At 38.9% G+C, this 25,022-nt stretch overlaps 1 protein-coding gene across 2 annotated transcripts in view; it reads right to left on the reverse strand.

The window, feature by feature from the left end:
* LOC109637343 (inactive dipeptidyl peptidase 10-like) overlaps positions 1-25,022 on the reverse strand; it is a 105,464-nt gene that overhangs the window by 20,457 nt on the left and 59,985 nt on the right. For both annotated transcript variants that reach the window (XM_069533123.1, XM_069533122.1), the window contains 6 exons: positions 20,747-20,858; positions 19,887-19,982; positions 12,370-12,464; positions 11,998-12,072; positions 401-453; positions 206-287 (listed from right to left, as the gene is read on the reverse strand). In XM_069533123.1, coding sequence (XP_069389224.1) covers positions 206-287; positions 401-453; positions 11,998-12,072; positions 12,370-12,464; positions 19,887-19,982; positions 20,747-20,858 — 513 coding nt within the window. The remainder of the gene's footprint in view (positions 1-205; positions 288-400; positions 454-11,997; positions 12,073-12,369; positions 12,465-19,886; positions 19,983-20,746; positions 20,859-25,022) is intronic.

The raw sequence follows: 25,022 nt of genomic DNA on the forward strand, positions 1-25,022 counted from the left end.
CGGAGCTTATTGTATCTGTGGATGAGGAGATGCAGATTTGAAATTTGGTTTTCCTTGGTGGGATTGTCCAATACAGGGCAGACTGAATAATAAAAAGAACACAGTGGGTGTTTGGGTTATCTTATCTTTTTGTACTTATCAAGAGAAAAAAAGGGGGAGGGTGATTGAAGAATGTGTTACCTGTACATCTCAGTACACTACTCACCAGCTGTTGACCATGAACACCCCATGAGGCAAACTGGAGGACTGAGTCTGATACCTCTGGAGGATTCAGCTCCCGGACCTCTCTGATGCAAGAACAAAAAACAACATACATTTAACACAACCACTGATTTCCGACCATGATGTGAATATCATCAGTAGAATCGGCTTGTTTCAGCCTATTCTTTATGCTTCTCACCTTGTATACAGGTTGTAGACAAGGTAGGATGCCAAGAAAGAGTGCTGGTAGACCTAGAGACCAATATAAGAACGAACAAGTTCAGAGTTATTAGAACAAACCTGATTATTCTCTATGAATGGGTGCTTTTAGTATCAGACCTTAATACCATTTTAATTTATATACAATTAGAAGATAATTTTCATTCTGCTGTGCCTCATGTTCAAGTTTCCACTAATTTGTGCGCTGAAATGTCTGGGGGAACATCCACTCACATTGCTTTTATTTTAGGATTGAATGAGATGATGGTTCAGTACCTGAGCGCCACTGCATAATAATCAGCTGTAGTGTTACAGTATAAGCTCACCCCAGAGCGATATGATAAATACTGTAGAGCCACTCCATTCCCCTCAGCAGAAGATCAGTCGTGCACAGAATGGAGTCTGCTCGGCGACTCACCACAAAGCTGTCACTCCTAATTTGGACTACACTATTCACTCTATAAAAGCAAATTCCCCGGGAAGGAAAATACAATTGAACTGTATCTTTCTTGCTCTTCTTCTCTTCTTTCTTGGAAAAGAGACGTCAACATCATTCAGCAGATGTCCCTCTTCTGTGACAGCGCTGTGATGACTCCTTGATAAGGCTGTCACCAATGGGTGACGCATGAGAGAGGAGGATATTTGGAGATGTGGAGAGAGTGGGAGACTGTCTTCAGCGGTAGTGATGTGTCTGATTGTGGTGTGTGGTGGTGGTGTTCCCTGCAGACTGCGCATACATAGCACTTGTAAATAGTTCCTATAGTCTTTGTTTTATAGGGCTTAGAATATCACTCTGGTGCTGTTTGCAGTGCAGTAACAATGCTTTAAAGAGTTGAGAAAATGAACATGATTCAAATAAACTAATATAGTGTATGTGTAGGGAATGACAAAAGACATAAGAATGTTCTGGTTTCTAAATATATCAGATTGATTTTAGGGGGCAGTGACATTTGCAATAATCTTTTAAAGTGCATTCAGTATAGTTCTGATTTAAAAACAAATTAAAAACAGTTTTCATTTAATCTGTTATGACATTTCTGAAATTATAAGGAACGTTTCTCCATCTGACGACTGTCTGCCACTTCTGCAGAGATGAGTCACGGGGGACAGCAGGCTCAGCCTCTCTGCTCAGAAACACTTTGCAGCTCATCCTGGGCGAACCTGAAGCTTCCCCAGGCCATATGTCGCAACTGATGCAATGTGGTGTCAAGTAAATATGCCTTTGCCAATGTCAGACCAAAGTAGGTGTCACTTTCCCAACCAGCACCTATACTGTTTAATTTAAATAACATCCATTTGTGCACCCATGGGTGTATTGGTCTTAAAAGGAGTTGCATTGTGGGTACATTGTTGACTTGGGACAGATAATAATGCAGACAGGCTTGAAAGCAAATTAAATTAGGATGTGTCTAATTTGGTTTGGTTCAGCAATTAGTGTCATCTCCCATTCCCTATAAAAGTCAAGTGGACTTGCACCTTTGCAAATTGCTATTATAATGCTTGTGCACAAGCAGATTATCTGTGTGTAACAGATTGTGCTATATTGTATATTACTATCTTAATGTTTTCTTAACTAACAGTGAAATACTGTAAAATATTTGCTTATCAAAAGACCCATCACTTTCCGGAGGTTGGAACAGGATGGAGGAGGCAGTGCACTCAGGGCAGAAGAAAGCTTTGCATGTTTGAGCAATGGGCACAAACTCTGTCATCAGTCTTTCTTTCATGCAACGTTTCAACTCATCTGTCTGCTCCAGACCTGTGATCAGTGAACTGGACTAAATTAATCATATTAAAACATTTATACTTTGCACTTTTTATACTACACATTATTTAACTGTCACAGAATTGAACAGGACTGTCACAGAACATTAGTATGTAACAATGTGTATTTCTTTGTATTTTGTTTGAATTTCTTTACTTTCTTTACAGTTTGGCTGCTATGACAAATTAATTTTCCCTCGGAATGTACAAAGTCATCAATCTATATATATATCTTGGGGGTATCACATAAACAAACCAATCAAATCAATACATTTTATTTATCATCACATGGGCTTCATCAGTCAGTGACCTCGAGCATTCACTGGGGAATTTTTGCAGAAAACCTGTGAAAAGTAACGTGAATTCAATACCATGGATCCAAATATCAGTATTAAATGTAAAGCTGTTTGGAGTCTTTTAAAAATAGATTAGAGTAAAAATAGTACTGTCCTACACTAACATTATCTTTGCAAAATATCTGCTGTTCACCAGTAAAGCAGTGGATGTACGTTGAATGGATCAAACAGCAACTCTACAGCATAGACAAACATGTTGCAGAATATTCATTTAAAGAAATTCCCTCAGTTTCCATTCACACAAACCTTTTTAAATTGTTTTTACAACTGTACACAAAAGAACGTTTACACATTGCTTCGTGCTAGTGTTATTGTTAGGAACAAGATTATGCATTACCTTTTCAAACTGATGATTTAAGAAATAAAAGCTTAAAAGTCTTTTGAACAGCAGCAGTGAAACACTGATAAACAAGTGACAAATTAATATTATAGAGGAAAGAAAACTGTTTCTCATTAAATGTGTTTACTCTCAGGGATCATCTCTTCTGAATGGCATGGCAGCTGATGATGGGCTTAATGAGGGCACTCTGCTTATTTTCACACAACAACTTTATTCGCGTGCATTAAAATTGGTTAATCTGTAGAGCCACAATAGTCAGCCGCTCAGGAATTTCTCCTGTTGTAAGCACACTACTTGAAGTCATGAACAATGTACATAGAAGGCTGCTGACCATAACAAAAACTGAATAAGATGCATGGAAACCTTTGACACAGCAGTATAGTGCAGCAGAGAGCGAGCATGATTATGATAAATTCATAAGACAACTGGAGACAGTGGTGCAGGGGCAAGCCATTACTCTCCATAGATTAATGCTGTCACTTTGATGATGAACACATCTGCTCCGTCCAGCTCAGGAGGAGATAGGGCCGTTAAAACTCTACATCCCATCAAGCACATAGAGCTCATTATCAAATCAGCTCAGCTCTCCGTGTCCCTGTGGCCATCGCATTGTAGAATGGAACAGGGAGGAACACGAGTTGTGTGATTTGCAACAAGCTATTTCACTATTATTGGGCAGAGGGACTGGAAAGGGTTTCTGCTGTGATAAATGAGCAGTGTTCCCTTCCCTGTTATAACTTTGTGCATGAAAAACAGAATAATAACAGCTACCAGTCTCTTTCGAACCGAAAACCGAGGGGAACTGTGAAGCAAAGGGCTCGAGGTGTGAAGGTATATATAGCCAACACTGAACTCCGCTTTAATCAAAAAATTATCTTTTTTATATTGTGCACTTATTTTTCCCACTAGGTAGTCAGGCTGGAGCTTAGGATACATCATACTAAGTTTTCATTTGAAAATATACTGCAGATACACATGGCATCCACTCAACTTAGTATTAATCCACTAAAATAGACAAGTTTGGAAATAATCACGTAGACGCAACTGCTTGCTGCATTGGTCTTTATGGTCACAACTGAGCCTTAGCAGATTCGTCAGGATCCTATCAAAGACCCCCTTCCAGAAGAATATATAACGGCATTAACTTCGGCTTCCAGGGCAGAGCACAATGCTGATAATCAACCACACACATTGCTGACCCTCTTGTCTTTGCTACAGTGATACAACATGCATACCAGAGGAGCCGTCATTCGAAGGGTGCAACATTTCCTGTGTGCACTGGCACCTGCATGCTCTGTGTATGTTAGTGGTCATGTGATATACATTTTCAGACATGTGAGCATTGACTGCCCTTTTCAAACAAACAACATAGTGTGAATGTAGCCTGAGACAAGGAGCTTCAATCAGAGCTGAAGCAACTGAGGGAATTTAAGCGAAAGTAGATATAATTAATTTTGTATTTGAATTTGAAAGAAATGAAAGAAAAGCAACATAAAATTGTGACACGTAAGATCAGGATGGTCCCTTCTTGCCTTTCAGGTCACATGTCTGATCAAGACAAACACAGCAGTTACATGAGTACATTCTGAAAGAGATAATGTTGTGTAGACATGTTTTGTGGTGAGCGAGATAAAAGGATACAAGCCAATCTCTAATTCGGAAACTTAATGAGGGACCAACTTCTTCCTGCTGTGGAGTTTCTACTAGACAAAGTCAAATGTCCCAAAGCGTCAGTTTGTCTCAAAGAACCATCACAGAGAAGACCACTGATATGGTACTACATATTGAAAAAAGCCTGAAAGTCACTGTGAGAAACTTCCAGTATTCCTTTCTGGCCCACGACGTGACAACAGACTGTCGCATGTGGGATCAGGAGTTACAGTCTTTAAACCATGCATAGTTGCAACAACGCTCATGTTACTAAGATTGTACAGACCTGGCTCAAAGTTGAATAAGGTTGGTTAGGTTTTGGAGTTGACTGTCAGTATGAGGAGTATAAAAATGGCCACGCCTGTGAAGCAGAGAACAAAAAAGCCAAAACCTGGAAATATCAAATGTATTTGGTTTGTCAAACACAATGGTTGAGAACATATATGGTGAGTTTCTTTACTTTAGTCTATTTTCTTTCAGTTAGTCCTTACTCTCTTATTCAGTAAGACACAGGCTACTTCCTTCTCAGGCTTCCAGGCGCTGTGTAATGTCCCTTGTTGTTTACAGCTGCCTGTCAATAAGGGGCAATGCGGTAACCGTGGTTGCTATTGCTACTGCTGATGGGAATTAAGCAGCTGCACACATTCTAGACTACAGATAAACATTGACGTATGGTGACCTCTGCCTGCTTTTGTGTAGAAACTTACTCAGTCAAGGAATACAGAGTGACAGAAAGAGAATCGACACAAAGAAGGAAATTCCTTAACAAGATGCAATCTTGAAAAATTGGGAAATTGCCAACAGCCAGCTCTTGTACCTGAGCAGATGATAATAAGTAAAGGGGGAAAAACCCTTTATGACGGCACAGAAAGTGAAGAAGGCTCTTCAAGAAGTAGGCAGACATGTTTTCTTATCAATGAACAAGATAATATTCCATGAACTTCAGAGGTTTCAGCACAAAATGCAAACCCCCAGGCAAACCACAAAGAAAGTTCTAGAACAATGTTCTGATGAATTAAAAATAAACCTTTATCAGAAAGATGATAAGACAGAAATGGCTCATTGACTAAAGCGACTAGTGGAACTGGCATTTACTACTGATTTGCCTGCTAAATTCTGGATTAACCCACAGGTATACAGAAACACGCTGTGTGCTCTATGGGTTGGGCATCACTTTCCAATACCAAAGCTCAATGCACATGTTTAAAATGATACCAGTGCCTAGATGCTGCCAAAACTGAAAAATAAACACAATGATAGCCGATGAGGATAAGAACAGCTTTTCTCATTGCTTAGGCAAGTTTGGAGCTGAAACTTGTCATTCTAGTGCAGTGCCATTCCTGACATGCCTGTTTGTAATGGACTGTTTGCTTGGCCTGTGGTGATGCAAGTTACACACTTTCCTTCTGAAACAAGAAAATAGCTGCAGCTGAACAAAGAGATGTTCACCTGTTTATTTAGAATTCAGTGAAGCTCGACCCTGTATGAATTCCAGCTGCCACTGCTAGAGAGCACCGGTCACCTGTTTATTAAAGATCTATTCATATTAAATACATCATGTGTCCACAACACATTTTACACAGTACTTTCTTGGGCTCTTAACAGTGGCGGCTGGTTAATTCCTGGTGCTGGGGTGTCGTCGCCTCCAACAACCTGAGACAAAAAGCCTACACAGAAAAATATTAAACATAATTTAATTAGATAATAATACTTTACTCCAACAATGCCCCTGGTTGACTGTAAGCACCTGTGAGCATTTCAATGTCCAGTGTGTAAGATTTAGGTGAAAGGGACTTTTGGCAGATATTGAATATAAAATAATCCTTGTGATGTGTTTGTTTTCTTTACTATAGAATGGGCCCTTTATATTTAAAAACTTTATATTTACATGGAGGGGGGGGGTCCTCTCTATGGAGGCCGCCTGATTTTTACTGTCGTCCAAACTGGACAAACTAAAACCTTTTGAGTTTTCATGACAACTGAAGTTCAACACAGGTTCTCTGTCATGTTTGGAAGAGATGAGGTGAAATGAGGAGTATTCAGCTGCAACATGAAAGTCCACCTCTAGATATCACTAAATTCAAAATTCTTGGGTTGGGAACCGGAGGGTGGCCGGTTCAAGTCCAGCATGGACGGAAGGTGGAGAGGTGCTAGTTCACCTCCTGGGCACTGCTGAGGTGCCCTTGAGCAAGGCACCGAACCCCCTAATTGCTCCCTGGGCGCCTTCATGGCTGCCCACTGTTCTGTGTGTGGTCACTGTGTGGATTGTGTTCCATATGTGCTCCATTCACACGGATGGGTCAAATGCAGAGGTCAAATTTCCCCATGTTTGCATGTTGCATGCTGTGTGTGGGACCAAAAATAGGAATCTTAATCTTAATCTTAATCTTTAAGGACCTGCATGTATATTAGATGGCCAGACACTATGAACTTATTGCTGCTACACTGGACCTGCTAGAGACCATGGTCCAACAACACAAGAAGTCATCAACGGTAAAGTTTTCTTTTTTTTCTTTTAATCTTTAATTAATTTTTTCAAATTGTATTTGGTTCATTTCTGTCTAAATACACACACTTCCTGGTGTGAGGCGCCGGCCAAATGTAAGTGAATGTGGGTCCTGAAAGTTTTTGCAACCACAGAACCTCAGGCTGATCTTTAATTGGTTGTTGCAGATTTGATTCATGGGACGCAGCTCTCTGCACACCGGACACTCCCACTTTTTGTATAGCCAATAGATTTCGTTTTTTTTAATCAATGTGATTTGTCAGTCCTCAATGCCGTCTCATGTAGCCTACATCCCCAGTTACTGAATTACTTCCGCTGCAAGCTGACCGGCAAAGATACGGGGACTTCAAGTGGAACTGCGGCAAATGCAGTGATTTCTTTACAAAAACACCCAAACAAGAAAGACAGGGGATAAAGGAGCTTGTTCCGGACCGCCCCGATTTACAGATACAGCAAGTGATGAGAACGAGCTTACACCTGGGGCTCCCCTCCTTCTTGTTATGAGAACAAACTCAATTCAATTTTATTTGTATAGCACCAAATCATAATATATATTATCTCAAGGCACTTTACATAGAAGGTTAAGACCTGTTATGTGCAACAGAGTTGACTAACTGGATGTGGTGTAAGTAATGTCTTTTATTGCTTCCCCTGTTTGCTGTGTCAAAGTGTTGGCACGGAGGAACTGTGAACAACGGGGGGGTGTTTTATAAAATGCAAACGGCATAATTTAGAACCATGGAAGCATGTGTGATGTATTAAGTTGTTCTATCTGAAGTAGTATTTATCCACATACTGTATCTGTAAATACAGCTAAACTCAGGCTATTTACCCAGACTACTTGTGTTTGAGGAAAACGTCCAAATCGATATAAAATGTTTTGTGGACCAAACAGAATATTTAGACTTGTGAATATGAGTATGCAAGTCTAATGTTTTGATCAAAATTCATACGTTATCACTGACCATGACCAGCACAAAAACTTAACAGGATATGATTATGCATCCCCAGATTGATCCAAAGTCACTGCACATCCATCTATGAACATTCATTTTAAGAAAAGAAAGTTATTACTCTAGTGACATTTTCTGAACTTGTGGAGGAGCAAAATGTCCAATAAAAACAGTTTATTTAAAAAAAAAAAGGACACAATTTTATGGTAATATTCATGACTTCATTATAAACATCAGCAAATCTTAATTTGCTATATGTTTATTCATGATAGCAGTGTGGCCTTTGGGATGGAAAGTTTGGTCCAGCAGCTGGGGACTTAATGCTTTATTATAGTTGTAGCATTATCACTAGTTCACAAAGTCAGTTTAAAATGTTGCAAATGGAACTGGCTCCTATAAAAATACACCTTCACAATCAACACTGGATTCATTGCAGTCATTTGAATTCTATCTGCCTTTGCAAAGACATACAAGGATGAAAACTGCTCCATTTGCAGAATCTTCTCACAACAATGGAAGAGCTAAAATAGTGAAAATGTATGTTTTGTATCTGCAGCCGAGCACCAGGCTGTATAGAGCAGATTGTTCTGTCGGTGATAATAGTCAACCAGCACATTTCCTCACTACACAAACAACCCCCCTCCCTTCCATCCTTATTGCTCTATAAACACCTTGTGTGACGCACACTTAGAGAGGCTGAGCACAACACTACGCTCCTTGTTCTGTGATAGCGACATAAGACACATTTGGACCAATTAGGGAGCTCAGAATGTTGATTCTCAACTGGGCCACCATTATCAGCAGCATAACAATGTTGTTGTATTATGTATTAAGTAAACTTATTCTTCAATGATCTGTACAGCACACAGTAAGTGATCTGTGGATATGGAACAGTAGTCAGTCATTCTCAAAGGCATAAATGATCAGTCAAGCATTGGAATTATCCTCCTGATAATGTTATCATCATTTATTTCACCTCTGCCAAATTATTATGATTAAGAGGAATAATTCATGGCATCAGCCCTCTTTAATACAATCAGTCTTTAGTGCAAATGGTTCACAATGATCTGTGTATGTTGAGCATTCGAGTGTAATTGCTGAAGTATTATCACAACGTTCACCTGAATCAGCCTTTAGCTGAACAAAGGTCTGGAGGTGCCAGGTGATGCTGCTGTCGGTATCAGGGACAGTGAGGATTACACTTCCATTGTGTGCTGTGGGATTAGGCATTTAATCAGATTCATTGAAAAGTAGAACATCACCTGTGAGTGGGGCTGTAGTACATGGCTCTGTCCATTTCATTTGTGTACTTTATCTGTTCTGTGAATAGTGTCTCAAAGCTTTTGGAATTTGTAACTGATTGTGATGAACTGGACTCACAGGCTATGGTGTCTCCTACAAATAGCACTGTGCTCTATAGCATATAAGGCATACGTAACTACATGGAGTGACAATTGAAATTGGCAGTTTTTATCCAGCCCTGAGTGTCCAGTCTATACTTTCAGAGATTTAACTGTAATCAATTCAAATTTTTATATTCTGTTTATCTTGATTTTAAATTAAATGGAGTAAATAAAAAAAAATTAAGCCCAAAAAAGGATATCCATATCAACAAATCAGAGAAGACTTGCTCTGACCAAATAATATATAAAGGGAAAATTATAATATTGTCGTAATGTTGGATTAATTGTTGGATTGCATTAAAAAAAAGGTATTGTGCTTATCACCAATACACCCCCCCACCCACCCACCCACACACACACACACACACACACAGTTTCTCCCACTGTGATCTGTGAATTATTCAATGGTCTCCAAGGACAAACTCAGGGTTCAGCACTTTTATGAGCTCCTAATTATTCACCACTTCCCCTAATTAACAGCGTGTTTGCATTTGTTTGGTTTCTCCTTTTTCAGAGATTATGTGCACATGTGAACACAAATATACTTTCATCAAGCACACAAACACACAACCTTCTGACTCTGCTGAAGTGCACTTCATTGAAAACATGAAGTGCAAATACATATGTGTGCTTAAGTTCTAAAAGCTGCTTGTTGATGAAATGAACCCAAATGAAAGGGAACAACTGCTTTGAATTGCTTTCCATAAAAATGTGTCACAATTAGCTGTTGAAAGCACTGTATGATGCCGCAGTGGAGTCATTAGAAGCCACATTAGAATGTTGGGTAAAAAATAACCAATCAGATTTGGCATATACAGTAATTAGCTTTGTTGCAATCAGGAGAGCCCTGAACTACCCCATAGTTATATTGTTATAGACCTAGACTGCTGGGGGAACTCCCATGATGCACTGGGCACTCTCTCTCTCTCTATGTCTCTGGATCTCTCTTCTGCTGGTATATCTGACTCCAAATCTGCAGCATCCAGATCTGACACTTCTACTGCAGTGACTATCATAACAATTATTAGTAGTAGTAGTAACATACTATCCATCATCTCTTTTATTATTATCATAACTACTACTATTAATTATCTGACCATTGCTGCTGTGATCATTGATAATATTAATACAGCTATAAGTATTACTGTTCTGAGAGCCCAAAACAGTGACCCTTTCCTTTTGAAGACAGATGGTGACACAGGGGGCCTGACTAAGCTACCCCATGTTGAAGGCTCCCTCAATTGTGGCTGACAAGTTCCATCTTCAATCCCTGAACAATGAAGGCTCCAATTGGTATATCCCTCTGCAGGCCAACCTATTCCAGGAGTCATTGTGCGCCTGCCATGAATCAGTTTTCAAAAAGAGATAAAGAGCTCCAACACGACCAAAATGTCAGAGTATGCTTTTGTGTGTAAGATTATGGTTGGGCCATTGGGACGTAGCTACTATCTTCAAAATAAAGTGACAACAGTGTTCCTGGTGTCCCACACTCTCTCCCCCATTTCCCTCCTCTCGTCCAAACCTGTTGAGGCAAATGCTCCCCAGATGCTCACTCTGAGTCCTGTTCTGCGACAGGTTTCTTCTCTAATGGGGATTTTTGTGTTTGCTTGTTGTATGAACTGTTGGGTTTCACCAAGTGAATTGAATAAAAGAATAGGTTGAGGGATTTTTGTGTCGCATAAGCTCCACAGTGAGAAATAAAGCTGACAACCATTACTTCTATACCCTATGAAGCATTACAGCAGGAAATCAGGAGAAGTCAGGTCAAGGACAAATATGCACCCATACACCACTTGCATATTTTCAATGTATCATGTTGTGTTATGGTTATCATGCTTTATACCCTAAACTTAACCAATACTCACAAGAGAAAGTTGTAGGCCAGAGAATGACCCACTTTCTCTCTCTTTCATGTCTCTCCACTACATGACATTTAAATGCCACTATTAATAATTTATTCCCATTGGTCACCAAACCTGGGCAGCGCCTGATCGGGAGGAGTTATGAAGGACAGTCGACCGACTCACTCACTGTCATTTATGGTGACAACGCAGACACAGCTTTGACCCACACTACTGTAAGACTTGATGGATATGGGTTCCTTGGTTCACTTTTGATAAGTGCTATATGAATAAAGTTGTTATTATTACTATTATTGGTTGAATTTTGAAATACAATTAGCCTCTCTGTCCCCATCGCCAACTTGGTCACAATTCCAAACTCTTAAAGGCGTAGTTCACCCAAAAATTAAAATTCACTCTATCTACTGACCACTCTGCCGATGGAGGGGTGGGTGAAATGTTTGAGTCCACGAAATACTTTGTGTTTCAGGGGTGAACAACCAAATCCAATACAATTTAAGTAGATGAAGTGAAAATTTGTGAAATTTCATTTTTGGGTAACTATCCCTTTTAAGGGAGCTACAAGATGTGACCCCCTGTTAGAAATGTCGTGCTGCAAGCTATCATGACGTTTGAAGTAAAGTTCAAATAACAGAGTTCTGTGAATTCTTAGTCAAGGTTTCACTCTCAAGTCACAGATCAGGCCTCAGTCAGTAAGTGTATCTACAAGTTGGATACATGTAATCATATTATTAAGAGCTTACCTGCTTGACATCATATCCCAGAAGAACAAAGTTCAGATCAGGAGAAACTGCAAACCTTGAGGCCTTAAAGGTTGCCTGTGGGAAGAACAAGACATGGCAAAGATTTGTTTTCCATAAAAAGCTTTGCAAAACTAAGAATACATCACAGGTACACACACATTAACAAAACCATCTGTCGTGATGCAACAGCAAACAAATTCTGACAACATAATATCAGTATCAAACATTTCAAACTTGAGTCAACCTCCAGAAAACTTGCAATGTGGTTTACCGTTATAACGATGATCCATACAAACCTGATCAAAAATACTATATGTGTTATTTTACATAAATAAACATTTATTTGACTAAATTATTAAAGTCAATACTTACAAATGTGGTGTTTTTCAGCAGGAGTTGCGTTTCATTGCTGTTTAAAGACATTTTCAAAACATCTCCATCCCAGCTCTGAAAGATGATCTCCTCTCCTATAAGACAGAAACATAAATGCCCAGTATCCCTTTATTTGTATGTTATAATGTACATTTTATAGGTTTAAATCATTAAATCAGCTTCCTGACTGGCTATAGACAAATAAATACATGATTCAGTGACATAGAAAGGTTGTATGCTCCAAACCATTTGTCAAGATATCAGGTAGCTTTGGTTCCTCCACTGGAAAACATTTACTTCAGATTATCATGTGCAGACAACATAAATAAGATTCATGGGAGGGTTTAAATTAGTCCAACATTAAGCTTCCCCAGAGAAGAACGAATATTTGACAAGAGAGAGGAGACCATCAACAACAGTAACACATACTCCTTCAGGAGCATCTGTCTAAGAGAACTGGGCACAGTGAGATTAAGCCTCAAATCTTAACGGTGGAATCAATGACTGGAGTTCCTGCACTATATCTGGTCTAAAACCCACCCACCGGTCCAGACAGGCCTGAATTCCATTAACACATTTGACAGGTCTAAATCATTTTGAGGTCCCCATCTCATGTAAATGTCAATGAATAAGCTCTGAGGCATCACTCTCAGGCAATGCGGCTGTGTACTAGCAAATACTCAAAACACTTAAGTATGAATAAATATGACAGACGGATGAATTGCTTGTATTCAACAGGCAAGAAAAGAGCTTTTGTCATTTAGAAACCCAAAGTAAAACAAGCCAGTCTTTTTACATATTTTACATTCTGTCCATGTATCAAATCAAAGGTTACACAAAACATTTTACAGCAAACATCATTTGGAAACTGGGTCACAGTTCCATCAGGAAAAGCACTGAGGATAAAGGTGACATGTCATTTCAGCCCTGATTACAAGTGTCTGATTTATTCAGTAATGTGCTACTGTTTTGTTAAGACAATAATTAAAGGAAATCCCATGTTACGCTACTGTTGAAACCATTATTCCCGGGCCACCCTTGCAGAAAAGTCACATTGCAGCTCTGCAGCGGACATGATGCCTCGGTGAACAACAGACACCCGCGACATGCAGCAGATCCCCGGCACACTCGTCACATACACATGTACTGTGTCTAAGATTACACAAAACTGTACTGTTAAGAACTTTGATGAGTACTTATCAAGACCAGAAATCTGAGTAAACACAGACCCTTTTACATGTCCAGCCTTTTAGCATAATATTGTGGTATAAAGAAAATAGCCAAGTCTGATAATGTAGTATTTGTTAAAGCATCAAATACGTGCTTCATTGTTGACTCACAGTGGTGATATAGGTAGGATAGTGACAGGGATTTTGAGAATAGGACAGTTAATGAGTCAACATTTACCTGAACATTACAGGATTTTACATAATAACCTCCATTGCTCCATCATTACTTTATCTCAGTCTTTGTTGAGAACAAATCTTGATGATGAAGGTGTGTTAAGGAGGGAGAGGCTCATGGTGCCTTTTAACCAAAAGTGAATTCCTACATTGCATTATTCGCACCATTCAAACTGTAGGATCATTTGTGTTTCCTCCTGTGAGGGAGAAGAAGAGAGGAGGACAACTGGCTGAAGTTACTACAATTGCTGCATTGTGCCAGTTGTGAAAATGGACATGGTCTCATGTCACTGGTCCAGTGGCCGTGTTTAGACGTGGTATTAGCAACTATCTCTGCACTTTTCACAATGGAGTTCTCTTAATGTCTGGGAACGGGTGTGTGGTGTGGACGGGAGGGGCTGAACACAGAATGCTGGGGGCTCCAGAGCTGAGCTCAAGGGTGGAGGAGGTGTGACTGCCAATTCAAACTGTCTGGGGTCTGTTTGTGAGGAAGTCCAATATCCAATTACAGAGCATGGCACTCAAGCCCAGAGTAGAGAGTCTGCCAATCAGTACCATGGAGGAGACTGTATTAAATGCTGAGCAGAAATCAACAATCACATTTTAGACATTGTTAGTCTATACAACTTCATAGTGTGATAATATATCAGCTGTTGTGTTTGCAGCATGGTCCGCTCCCTCAGAGTGGAACAAAAACCTAAAACTGTAGCTGCATGCAAACTCTATCTAGAACACAGCTGTGAGTGTTGATTGGGTAATTATCTGCCATCTTATCAAATGCTAATGAAACTATCATATGCAAATTAAATGAATCTGAGTTGTAGCTTAGCACAGTTTCTCATTAAAATTACAATGATTCACATACCCATTAAAAACACGACCGTATATAAGGAGATCTGATTCCAATCAAATTGCAAAAAGTCACAGTGAAAATAGAAACCTCTAAATCGGACGGAGCAAAGTGCTGACGTCATTGTTCAAGAGAAAACATCCAAGCTAAGAAATAATTATGGTTATTCCAGCTAACAATAACAGTAGAGTATTTATCCCAACTGGATGGGCTATTTTCATTAGCAAACTATCGAGTTGTCAGAGCAGAATGATGTGGACGCCTATTACAAATACTAAAGATGACATATGAGTCTTTACAGAAGGAAAAGGAGGATGAGGAAGTAACAAGCTACACATCAATCAAAATATGAGCAGAGGATCTAATCTATACTTGAGCTACTTTCAGACACACATCTAGCTCTGAATAATCTGCTGAAATTATCTGGCGAGGGTGTGCGAGAATGCAAATGTCCAAGTCAGCTGCTGCAGACATTCTCCAGAGTTTCTCCTGCCAGCTCTCCAGTAAAAACTGTCTGAGTGAGCCCATATGGGAATACAGCAGATTATCTGGGGGATTCCCTGGGAGCGAGGATATTGATGACATTTCTAACACATGACAGACAAAAAAGAATACAAACATCTCCTGATGAGAAAGAGGTGTCATACACGTAGAAGACGGCAACAAAGATTTCATTCTCAGTGGAATTCATAGCTTACGTCCTGCTCCTGCATACTGCGCCACCCTTCACCTTTACGCCCTTTATGTGTTGCTGTGAATGTATCTGATAATCTATTGCAACATTGTTCATATGTGAAAGACAAACTGAATAACTTGTTTGAGTAAATATGTGTGCAGAGGGAAGCTTTGCTTGTATATTCCTGGGGCCTCCTCCTGTGGTCAATGAGCTCTCTGGCCCTGAACCTGTTGGAACAGGACCTCCCAGATTATCATCAGGATTTTTTTTTTTCAAGAGGTTCTCTTCATAAGTCACCAAGTCAAGTTCTTCTGCATATATCTATAGAACATGATAAACCAACGCTGCATGAGTGGACTTCCAGTATGGAAAGCTTCTTCCAGTGACTGAGGGATGTGAAGGTTGGTTAACTCTGGTGACTGAGTTCTTCATTACAAAGTTAAAGGGAGAAAGAGACTGAGAGGACATTACCTGAATATGCTACATGCCCATGTACACTGTGCTGTGGAATCTTGAAGTGAGTCATATACAGCAGACTATTTCATGTAGGGGCTAAATTAATTCCCATCAGTGTCAATTTATATTAAATGAATGAGTGTAAATTTAATAAATGAATTCATTAAATTGAAATAACATTTTAAATTTAATTAATTATCTTTGTAAAATCATATAAATGACATATTAGAAGCTTTTTCCATTGACAATATGCATTTTGGTGTTAATAGTAAATTAACTCCAATCCGTCCTCCGTCACACAAAGGTTTGCTGGGACAGCAGCATTCCTCTGCTGAGAGGAATAGACTGGACGAACTCATGAGGAGGGCTAGCTTGGTCCTGGGACACCCCTTTAACCCAGTGGAGGTGGTGGGACAAAGGACAATGACAGTCCCATCCCCTGCAGGACACCATCACAGCCCTGGGCAGCTCTTTCTTGACAGACTGTTTCACCCTAAAGCTGCTTTCAGACATGCACTGGACTCCGCAGTTCCACCGTATATATATTTTCTCCACAGGAGGTGCATGTGTGAAACGCAACTTTATCAGCCAGGCCTCCTATGCGACGGACACGAAAATAAAAAAAAGGAAAAAACCTCCCAGTAAAAAAGTGCTGACACACTCGTAGAAGACACAGAAGAAGAGTTTGCGGTGATAAAAGCCGACACTGGTGTCTCTGTGTTGTAAACATGATCGCGTGATCTCCGCGGAGTTAATAGGTCACTTCCTGTCTCTGTCTGCTGCACCCGGCTGCTCCACCTCTCGTCTGAATAATGCTGTTTGATGCTGTTGTTAACATGTCTGTGCTGAGAACCTCCTGCTGTGTTGTGCATGTGGCAAACTCTGGGTAAACTCCATCTCAAATTCTCCGGATTTTACCGGCTATACACTCTTCACTGCTCCCAACACACACCAATCCTGGAATGTGCTTTCACTCAGGTTTAATGGTCTCCACTATGCAAAATGAATTTCTGTCAGTACAAGGTACATGGTTTATGTGCAATCCATTTCATTGTTTATATTCTGTTCAGACTGTACACAGTAGTTCTATTACATTTATATTTTCTTGCATGAGTTTTGAATATTTGCTTATTAATCTGAAACTGAGAAAGAAAGAAAAAAAGCAAAGGAGTGCCAATACATACCCTGTATTTACCCCATTGTGAGCACCCAATTTGGCAATACTACATTTTTATTTTGCAATGACTTCATTGATCAATGAATGGTTAGTTTAATAAGCTGTAGCTCTTTCATTTCATTGGTTGCAAAAGTTAATGAGTTACTACAGTAAATGATGTCAATTTCCGACTTTGTAGTAAAAACATGATGATCTTATTTCTACCACATGATCCTCATTGTTTTGATTGATACTTGTTCATGCATAAGATTTGAGTCGTGTCCTATTCACAGAGATTAGCTTTTTTTTTTAACATTTTATTCTCATAGATAATCAGTTATAAAACAGAGCATTGAAATCATGCATGCAGTTCACTCTGCTGAGAGGTGCAGAGGGACCACGTTAAGTTTGGCACAGCCTGCTGATAACGGCGTGCCCGTCACTGAAATGCACAGTATCACAGAGGCTACAGATGTTATGATGAAGGATGCACCGTATACTGTGGGCTCAAATAATTGACACTGATATTTAATTTTAGTTCATGTTGGTGACTGGAAATTGTTTTACAGAACAGAAGACACTACTATTAGGATTCAGTTATCTTCATTGTCAGTAGAGCAAAAAGGAGTGTCAGTGTTCTGCCCCATACTGCAAAAACATATTCACTACTTGAACCATATTTCATTCAGAGGTTGTACTGTACATTAAATTTTTTGACTGCACAATGTTAATAAATTAAACATTTGTGACAAAAGAAAATCATTAGGAAAACAGGCAATGTTTACATAATTATAGTGAGTAATATAACTTCATTTTACTTAAATAAAAAATGGCAGACATAAAAGGAGAAATAAAATGTACCTATCTATTTCACAACAGTAAATAATACTGTTTTGTAAGATGTACTTCATATTTTAATACCATATTGTTCCTGTTCATTAAAAAACTTTAATTAGGCAATTTAAATAAATATAAAAGTCATAACTATAATGTTCTTTAGAGTATAATTTACATCATATTTTCAGAGATGTTTAGCTTAGTGTCTTTGTCCATTTTATTTACTTTACTGGCACCAGTAAAATTGCGAGAATTAAAGAAGTAAATCCTCCAGGTTATTTCTTTCAGTGTATGATAAGATGGCACCAACATCATTAAACAATAACTGTGACTCCCATTTCAACCGAGAATCTAATCTTTCAAGGAGAGCAATGCTCTGTAGATGAATTAAATAATGATCTCATTCATATCAGCATCCTGTGAGAAGTTTTAGTGTGCCTGAGACGTGTAATGACACCATTACTTTTTAACAACCTTCTATGAAGCAGTTCAGCAAATAATGTTTACCTCCTTTCCTCGACTCCCAACTCCTGAAGGACCTGAGAGTGTTGAACTCAACGCATCTTGTCCATAACCGATGACAACAAAAACAGCTGCAGAAATACGGTATACAGCCACATCATTAAAAAAGCTAGCTGGTTTTAATGTTGTGTATTGTGAATTTTTGCATATGTTTAGATAAATGTACTATGTTCAGTTCAAACTCCGAGCTGACAGGTTCTGAGGCCTTGTATTAAGGACCTTTGGTTCACTGAGCTGAAAAGATTTATAAAGGTTTTCTGTTCCACACAACAATGACGGCTCTGAAAGGGTATTTAGTATTGAGCAATGGATTGTAATTATACAATAGAATTGGACTGTTTGTACTTCAATTTCAGATATTAAATATTTAACTACACAACTTACAAATACAGTCCTCAATGGGTGTTGAGGAATTCAAAGTCCTATGTTACCTGTATTTCCTGTGTACAATATGCCCCTTTAAGATTTAAGAGAAGATTAAAACCCCACAGGAAGGACATTTTTTCTCAGGCTCTTCATCCTGCAGCCATGAAAATAAAACATTCTAATAGGTCCTTAAGGCGGCTAAACCACATAACATATACTGATAATATACAAAGATTTTAATGATTGCAAACCAAGATTTAAGAGTATGAGGACATCTAATCCATTAAAAATCCTTCAGACAAAAGGTCATTCAGTGTCCATCCTGGCACCATGATAAAAACAGTGAAGAGTATCAATTTGTTACTAGGGACTCTGCACCCCCTAACCAGAGGGCAGCAGCTGGCACTCAGCTTACAAAACATGGGACGGCTCAGTTACTATCATACTGGCTTGCCTTAGGGTAACCTTTTCTTAAATAGACTGCAGGGATATGTGCTGTTTTGCCCCTGAAATCTTTCATGCAGCCAGTCGGACCAGTTATTTGAGAGGTTACCAAAATCAAGCTGTGGTTCCATATCTGATAAGGATCTTAAAACTGCTGCAGAGGCAGTCCCCATGGGTGTTCCAGGGGCGTTCCTTGCAGATGCGATATAGCCCCATCCGTTCTCTCCCTTGTCAGTAGCAGGGATGTTCATTGGATTTCACTTGTGAGCTGGGTTCTGATTCATTCACTAGTCGTGATCACTTACTTAATGTAGGAACTATTTAACTCATTCCTTGTTGCACTGACAACTGACAATGCATTAAAAAAATTCAGAGTCAATGCATTTAAATCATACAATATACTGTATATATTAAATACATTATATATAATAAATTGATATTCAACTAGCCAAAATGTAAAATAATTAAATTAAAGAAATTAAATGTATCATCCACAACAGTGCCAATGATTATGTGCTACCTGAAAACAGGTAAGAGAGGCTTTAACACCCAGAAAAGGTCACTGTCAGAGCTGGTCCCAGAGTCTTGCAATTGTCTAATTTTACCTTATGAACCAGTTTCACTTGCCATGACCACACCAGTCACAAAACTTAACCATACCTCTGTTGCCATGTGCAGATATAAAATGATTCAATGTTTTTTTCAGGTTTGGCAGAATAATCCAGCATAAACATGTAAAGGGCTACATAATAAGTGACCAAACAATTTGTTTGTGGCGATTTGAATGCAGGTTTCCGACACACTCACCACTAATCCACTTTGCATCAGGGTCATGTATTTGGAAGTCTCGGTGAAACAGGTCATCCACTGTCAACTTCGACCCAAAAGGTTTGCCACCGTCATCTGCAGGAAGAAGAAAATGCATTCAATACTGTTTACTGTCAACAACCTGTCAAAGGGAAAAAATCAGCTACAAATAATTAAGAGAACTCACAGGGTAAATCAAAACCATAGATCTTATAGCAAATATTTTGCACATGTACTATACAAACAAACAGAGAGGATACCATAACATTATGATTATATATGATCTAAATTAAGTAACGTGTAAAGTGGTTGCTCTAATAAATGATAAATCTCAGATATCTTGTCCCTTTCTCTATTTACCATCACTCCCGCCAAGGAGGTTATGTTTTCATATTGATTTGTTTGTTCATTGGTCTCTTCGTCTGTTACATAGTAGAATAATGCAAAAATAACTTGTCACATTACCAAGAAACTTTACGGAGAGGAAGTGGTATGGGTGAAGGAAAAAAAAACAATTTCACCTTTTTAAAGTGAGATGTATTTTTCTACATTATCCAACATGTTATATTATATAACGTAGTGCACACTGGACCATCCTTAATGACAGGAAAAGAGATTATACTAAAGAATGCTTTTCACCTGCAAAAAAAAAATGTGTAGAGAGTGTAACTGGGTGGCTGACCTGTGGCCACTCTCTATTTAAGATGGCTTCTAATCATCTGAAATGTTTGCCTGATGAAGGTCTAGTACCTAATGTTACACTGCTCTGGTTTATATATTAAGTCTGATCACTGTCTTCTTTTGAATCCCACATGTGATTCCTTCATTATTCTAGGAGTAAATCCAAATGGGAATCTTACCTCTTGACAGCAGAACAATGGCCAGTCCAATGAGTGAGAGAACCACCAAAATAACCAGAAGAGAGATGCCGATGCCCTTCCAGTTTCTGTCTGGTCCAATAGGCCCTAAGTCCTGCAAAACAAGAGAAGCAAATCATGTTAATGATGAGAAAATGTGTTTTTAATAACCCAAAAAGGTAACATATGGGAACATAAAAGGGAGAGAAAAGCCCCAGAGCATCTCCCCCCAGTATAATGCTGCTGACACATGAACAAGAAGAAATACCAACAGTAACGAAGAGGCTCTGCGGGGGTCGACTGAGCCCCTGCTGGATTCTGAGGGGACAAAAAGGCCTCAACTTCCAGATTTGCACATCAATGAAGATGTAGTGGTAGTACCCACTTTGCTCGGGAAGTATTTGGAACTGAACAATACTGTCTCTATACCCACAGGTCTGGTTCACATAACAAAGAAAAAAAATATATATATATAATGAAGCAGGCAAATCAATGTTAAATGAACAATAATTATCACCCTGTATAGAAACTGGGAGAGTTTTTGTACTGCTCTTCTAGGCTTTTCATAAAAACCTGTATTCTTTTCAAATTAATTTATGTTAATTTTTTTTATCCACTGGTTTTCAATAAAGGATTCAATGCTATTGCTTTTAACTATTCTTATTAACACTTTATAACACAATCTTTGTCTTTGCACTCTCAAAGCAATGAATGTAGTTTTATTCAATTATAATGTTGGATGAAACATTCCGATTCAACATTCTACAGCCTAGTTGTTGAGCTGCATGACAAGAATCACTTGTGGGAGTAATATAAAAATGTACTACTGCTAATGTACTACTACATTTATATATATACTGTATATGCACGGCATTCCACTTCCCAAAAAAGTGAAAATGACGTGAGTGATATTGGATCAAAGTCTGAGAGTTGAGCACCTGCATATCAACTCACTCCCAATCACTCTCAGTGCAATGCCAGGTCTGAAACAACGGTCTCATCTGAGTGAATGTGGGGAGGATGTGCTGCCAATAATTATCACATCTCTTTTTCATGTTCTTTGACTAATGTTTTTTTTTTTCTACGACACCATCACAGCAGTGTTTAACCTTCAGAATGTCTGATCGGTCACTGGAACACCAAAGACGATCCTTGAGAAACTGAGAAAGCGGTGGCGTTCTCAGGTTTGTTAATACAATCAGCCTTATTCAAAAATCACAGGTGTAAACAATTTTATTCACTGGGTTGGTACTACATTACTCTAGTGGTTTTCCAGTTACAGTTTTTGAAACAAGCCCACAGGGTTAATAAGCTCTGCTCTTACTGTGCTGAACTTGTAGAAAGCTTTAAGATGTTAACGAGACAGAAGAATTCTCTGAAGAGCAGGCCCATTTTTGGACCTGTCTCGAAGTCGTTATCTGCCTGACATCAATTATGCAGCTTTATTTCATTTGCAGTGACAGAGCAGTTTTATAAATAAATCTATCTCGCTTACAGAGCCCCAGGCTTCTGAAAACCCGTCTGTGTATTTATGGATCTCTTCACTTTCCAAGTTTTTTAATTGGGAGTATGATTCAAAGATAAATACCATTGCCAGCGCTCCACCCCCCGGATCAACTCTGCAACTCCACTTTGTCGCTAAAGCGTCTAGTTGTTAAACTTCTGGATCAGTTACTGAAAAGTAGTTTTCCACAGTGAAGACATCTCCGTTATAATTCAACATTATTTTGATGGCGCTGTCTGTGTTTGGTTTACCATTATTAACTTGAGCTCCCATTACACATCAGGGAACATTATTTGCTATAGTGCCTACTTCATCATTATCCAGACTCCCAATGATCCAATGAGCTGTCAGGTCATTATGTTCCTGATGGTGTACATTTAGATATGATGGGATTATGCTGAGTCATGTCATCCCCTGCTGTGAAAATGTGACATGAAAACTTGTCTAAACTGCTGTGTATCCATGAAATCATCCATATTTCAGTTAAATACGACATTATATAATCTTTTAAATTCAGAGCCACTGATCTCAACTATTAATCTTCAAACCAACAAAACCTGATTTTATTCAAAATAATCCATTTGATTCATGGCAGCTAATTTTCTCAAAAGGGAAAGCCAGATGCAGGAGTTAATGAGAAACAAATCGATACACAACACATTAAACAATTACATACTTACATACTCTCAACCATAAACCACAATACATCCCACATTTCCACATCTTCATTCATCTCTCATTTAATTTACTCCAAAACAGAAGTAAATTATGTGTCCATCATTCCAACATAATTTTTAGTCCTTGGAACAATTTCTTAGGTGGTCACCAGCAGCATATTTATTCTGTGTAAATTATTTTGTTGGGGTCAGCCAAACAAACTCAACAGTGACACATCAGGTTCCTCAACATTCTCAGCAATTGGATTAGCTGTTGACATAAAATCTAAAAAAATGTAATGATATCAGCAGAAAATACTCATGCTGTTCAGAAGGCTTGTACCAATACTAAGTGTACCAAGAGAGAATCCTAAAATACTTCATATTGGTTTTACTTTGAATGAGTCTGTGCATGAATGCAGGAGGTGTCACTGACAAAAACAAGCTTTATGCTCCTGATCACGCCGTTGAGTAACACCGCTGTAAGGTTAGTCAAGTCAACCAATCAAGGTAATATGTTGCTTTCAATGATGTCCTATGTGAGTTACTTCAATTTAACTGTCTTTTTTTAATTGAAGGGGGCTTGTTAGCTGGGTCGGTAAGCATTTCAGAGCTATTTGAGTCGCTGAACAAATCAGAGGTGTGGATGGTTGTCAGGAGGCTACCTTACATTCCCAGTTTTTGATTTAGCTGCATAACTTATTTTAAGTTAGTAATAAGTCATATTTGTGGGTGATTCCACTTGTTGAGGTCTGGAACATTATATTTCAGTTCTTGTCATGTCAGGTTAAAATAAATAAGATCCAAAGGAGCTCCCATCTTTTGTAGGACAAACATAAAGCATTTGGCATTTAGAAAAATGGTGGGTAAATATCGTGCATGTGTATGTTCCATCATTGCTCTAAAGCAAAACAATGACAGGAGTTAAATGGAGGTAAAATCTTCATCTCTGTAACTTGACAAATGTAAACAAATTGTGTGTTTGTGTGTGTTTCCCTGACAGCTCCTGCTTGTCTATGGTTGTCAGTGTGTGTCAGCTCCATGCTGAAGGTCTCAAAGCAACACTATAAATCCAACAGACGTACACTGACAGCAGTGCCAGTGTGTCCCGCCCTCTAACCTGTCAAGACAGCCAAAGCATTTCCTCATCTTCCAACAAACAAGCTATTGCTGACATTTTCTTTGTGACAGCGCCATGTGATTTCACGTCTGCACTCCATTATCTGCAGCATTGTGCCAGGAGCTGTTTTTCAAGATGCTCAGTTGCCTAAATTTAACTGCACAGAAAAAGGACCATAAATTGCAAAGCATACTGAGTTATAGAGAAGCTAATCTGGCTCATAATCCCGTCTGAAATTAAGTCAAAAGGGTCGGTAAAGGTTGATGGTTCTATCTGTGGCTCCTTCAGTCTGCAAGTGCCCTTAGACAAAAACTGAGGCAAACTGTCCAGTTTGTCAGCATATGTGAAAGAAGCACTATGTAGATGGTTATATACTCAAGTCTTGATGACCACTCATGCATGTATAGATGTGACATGGAGTCATTAAGATGAGAGATGCACATTAAAAAGGAAGTCCATTTACTAAAGCAATGAGGAAAAAACTGAATAAACTACAGACAGAAGTGGCCTTTGTGTAACTTCCCTCTGTGACTCTGTGAAGGAACACACGCTTACAGCTGAGTGGTGGACACCTGAGACATGAAATGGAAGCTGTGACATTTGAAAATCAACTCTCTTTTGTGCATTTGAGCCTATTTGGTGCTTTTCAACCAGAAGCAGGACTGCTGGCACAATCCAGCATGTCTGCAACACTCAATAGGCAATTAGGCTTTATTGTGGAATCTTTCTGGATTTCTCTCTGTGTTTACACAATCACCTGAATGTATCACCTGAATTCCTCAACATAAATGAGCCTACCTAGCCATCTAGTTTGGCAGTGCATCTCCTGGTGTGTCTGTGTGTTGCTTATTTGAAAGATGTTGTGAGTGACTAAAGTTTAAGTACTTAAAAGTCAAAGTTAAAATGTGGCCCTTTGCTCACGATATATCAACAGTAACAGGTCAGGACCAGTCCAGACAATATATATATTTTATAAGCCACCGCTACACTAAGTGAAAA

Source organism: Paralichthys olivaceus, chromosome 10 (genome assembly GCF_024713975.1).
Source record: "Paralichthys olivaceus isolate ysfri-2021 chromosome 10, ASM2471397v2, whole genome shotgun sequence".
Lineage (NCBI taxonomy): Eukaryota > Metazoa > Chordata > Actinopteri > Pleuronectiformes > Paralichthyidae > Paralichthys > Paralichthys olivaceus.